Source organism: Austrofundulus limnaeus, unplaced genomic scaffold (assembly GCF_001266775.1).
Source record: "Austrofundulus limnaeus strain Quisiro unplaced genomic scaffold, Austrofundulus_limnaeus-1.0 Scaffold2042, whole genome shotgun sequence".
Lineage (NCBI taxonomy): Eukaryota > Metazoa > Chordata > Actinopteri > Cyprinodontiformes > Rivulidae > Austrofundulus > Austrofundulus limnaeus.
In genome coordinates this window covers 26,807-30,535 of record NW_013954444.1, presented here as the reverse complement: position 1 = coordinate 30,535, position 3,729 = coordinate 26,807, and the positions used below count along the sequence as shown (strand labels likewise).

Here is a 3,729-nt window from a genome sequence, read left to right as displayed (position 1 = left end):
GGTCTGGGTCTCTGCTGAGGCTGCTGCCCCCGAGACCTGACCCTGGATAAGAGGAAGAAGATGGACGGATGGATAAAAGCTTAGACTGTGCCACAGGGGTTCTATAATCGTACAACTACCCCCCAAATTTTTTCTTCTAAAATCACCCAAGACTCCTCCCCCAACAACAGAGGCTCCTCCCCTGCACCCAAGACTCCTCCCCCAACAACAGAGGCTCCTCCCCTGCACCCAAGACTCCTCCCCCAACAACAGAGGCTCCTCCCCTGCACCCAAGACTGCTCAACTTGAAGCATGTGATGTGAAGAAAGGGGCTGCAGTGTTGACAGACGAGTCACTGAACCGTTTCCTGACTCGTCTCTAAACGTTCAGATAAACTACTCACCAGAGAAGGAGCTGTCAGCGAAGCGCAGCAATAAGCTACTTTTACCCACATCTAGAAAACACAAAACAGTTTCAGTCAAAAGAAAGATTTCAGTTCAGACAGGGAGAATAAAAGTTTAACTAAAATATTTTTCTTAAAGTCACAACTTTATTTAATCCTAATCCTTTAAATCAACACCTGATCTAAAGTGAAAAACACAAACTGTTGATTGTGAATAATTTAACCTCAGATCTGCCTGAGGAGATTAATTACAGGTACTCAGGTTTTAATTATTTAAAGATTTAAAACGTGTATTAATGACCTCTGACCTGCAGAAACACTGACGCTTTCTTAAATCAAGACCTCAGGACCTAAAGCAGGCTGTGGACCCCCCAACAGGTCTGACAGGTGACCGGGTCCAGGTGAGTCCAGCTCACAAACACGTCCCAGATTTAAATGACAGAGACAGAGCTGTGACCGACCATGACTCAGCAGGTCGCCGACCATGACTCAGCAGGTCGCCGACCATGACTCAGCAGGTCACCGACCATGACTCAGCAGGTCCCTGACCATGACTCAGCAGGTCACCGACCATGACTCAGCAGGTCACTGACCATGACTCAGCAGGTCACTGACCATGACTCAGCAGATCCTGAAAACCTCCTGTTTAGGTTTTCCTTCCAACAGAACCGGGTCGGTCGGGTCTAAAGACTCCAGGTTTCAGTGCAGACGTGTCCCAACAGAACCCACATCTGGTTTGAAACCAGGAAACAGAGAAATCTCTGACTGTAACCTGGTTCTGTTCTGTGGACGGGTCCAAACGTCTGAATCAGTGACATTAAAGACCAGACCCTCAGGTTTTATCAGTACCGGTTCACTGGACCAGAACCACACCACAGACTCAAAGAGTAAAGCTGAAGGATGTTTCTGTTCTGCAGACTCAGCAGGAGATAAATCAGAACCTTCAGAACCAGAACCAACACACACCAATGATCAGAACCAAAATACAAACCGGAGTCTCCGATGATGAGCAGCTTGAACAGGTGATGGTAATCTTTTCCCGCCATCACAGTGACTCTGCTGGGCCTTCTCTAGACCCGGTTCAGATCAGGGATTCTGGATCAGAACCGCTGTCCACAGAACCAGCTTCTAACAGAACATTTCCTGCTGAAGCTGAGTCACCGTTTCTCTGCACCTGTTTGGGTCTACAGGTCCGAGCAGAACCAGAACCAGAACCAGATCAATGTTTATGATTCAGGCTCCAGAACCACAGCGAGCCGCATGTTTCCAGGTCCAGTTCCACCCTCTCCTGTGGGGGACTTCCAGATCAGAGTCCAGCTGGACCCAGGTCTACATCTTCAGTTCTGACGGGTCATCAACCCGTCTGTCGGTCCTGAACGTTCTACTTCCTGTTCCTGGGACGGATCCAGTCGTTCACTTCCTGCTCCGGGGGAAGGTTCTGTGTGCTGACATGAACAGAACCAGCCTGGAGAGGTTCTGAAACAGACAGGAGGACCGGAGTGAGTCACTAAATACAGAACCAGAACCAGAACCAGCTGCTGAATGACGGCAGYGACGTCACTGTCACCGTCAGGTAAAACCGGAAGTGAAGAACTTATCCTGAATCACAGCTTAAAGTCTGAATTTACTCAAAACTGAAGTTTAGCTTTGAATTTTTTCAAAATAAGTTTTCTGACTTCCTGGAGCTGAAGTCTTTAACTCGGCTCAGATTAAAGTTCCTGAAATTATTTTATTTTATTTAAATTTMCTTGTTTCAGTTCGAGTTTTACTTCTTCATAAATCAATAAAAACATAAAAACTGACTGTTTTCTGAGCAGTTTTAATTAAAAACACGTGTTTTTATGGTCCAACAGTTCTGATGGAACCTCTGAGCTGTTCCGGCTTGGACTCGGTCCACTCGGGTCCTGGATCAGGACTTTTTCTGGATCTGAAACTGTTTCAGTCACGAGCTGGATTTCAACACAAACCGTTAGTGTGCGCATGCGCGGAGTTCAACTACAGACCTGGACTTTAACCAACTAACTACTGTCAGCCGGGTTAACGTCCAGACCAGACCAGACCAGACCCGTCCTGGACCCACATCTGAACCGGGCTGGATCCAGGACGGAATGTCGGGCCCCGAACCAGCAGGTCAGGAAACTTCCCACCCGAACCCAAAGTCCGGACCTGCAGTAAAACAGACTCACCTGGGTCAGGACGTGGACCAGGACTCGGAGTCTGGACGGTTCCAGACCCGCGGCAGACTGCAGTTTACAGCCCGCAGGAACAGCGCTGTCCCCGGTCACACTACGGTCCGCTCCCCGGCCACACCTGACCGGCTCTGCTCCATTTACTGCCCGGCTGACAGGGTGGTTGGAGGTGGGAGGGGTTTGTGCTCCATTTACGGCCCGGCTGACAGGGTGGTTGGAGGTGGGAGGGGTTTATGCTCCATTTACTGCCCGGCTGACAGGGTGGTTGGAGGTGGGCGGGGTTTGTGCTCCATTTACGGCCCGGCTGACAGGGTGGTTGTAGGTGGGCGGGGTTTGTGCTCCATTTACGGCCCAGCTGACAGGGTGGTTGGAGGTGGGCGGGGTTTGTGCTCCATTTACGGCCCGGCTGACAGGGTGGTTGGAGGTGGGCGGGGTTTGTGCTCCATTTACGGCCTGGAGAAGGCCCCGCCTCCTCCAGCTGCAGTCCACAGCAGAAGGCCCCGCCCACAGAACCACACACCTGACTTGTACAGACACTGCTGCAGGTGGACTCTCAGGAAAGAATAAGTGAAAGAAAAGCTCCAGTTCTGCATTTTTATTAAAAAGGTTATCAGTTTGTGATTTTATAGACAAAAAAAGTTTGAACTAATTGTGGTACAGGAGGAATTAATCCAAAAAAAACATTTATTTTATGTCCATCACCTCCAGATAAAACTGAAAAGACATTTAGTTTCTGCCTGAAGCTAAACTCAGATCCAACAATAAGAACAGTTTCATGTTTCACTGCACAGAAAATCAATAAAATCTACATTTTATTCTTACATCAATCATTTAGACAAAAATCTACCTTATTTCAGTTTCAGGTCACATCACATGAAATCACAGAGGAATCAAACAACTGATATCTACAGGAGGAACATTCAGACACATACAGAAGAGATGCTCCTCCCCCTGCAGCAGAAGCTCCTCCCCCTGCAGCAGAAGCTCCTCCCCCTGCAGCACCTCCACAGCATGGCTGCTTGAATAAACAGTGACATCAGTTCCCTTTAAAAGCTGCAACATGTACTGAGAACAGCTCACAGTCCCCTGTAATGTCTGGTTTCAGCTCAGGCTGCAGTCCGGGCTCTGGGGTCCGGGCTCTGGGGTCCGGGCTCTGGG

The 3,729-nt window shown here is 49.1% G+C and overlaps 1 protein-coding gene across 1 annotated transcript in view; it reads right to left on the bottom strand.

Annotated features, from left to right (window-relative positions):
• The window catches only part of si:dkey-16l2.16 (ras-related protein Rab-35), a gene marked incomplete at its 3' end in the record, with an annotated part of 7,787 nt that extends 5,062 nt beyond the window's left edge, over window positions 1-2,725 (bottom strand). The window contains 3 exon segments of the mRNA XM_014034302.1: window positions 383-433; window positions 1,374-1,858; window positions 2,569-2,725. Of these exon segments, the coding sequence (XP_013889756.1) occupies window positions 383-433; window positions 1,374-1,428 (106 nt within the window).
• Between the last annotated feature and the right edge of the window lie 1,004 nt (window positions 2,726-3,729).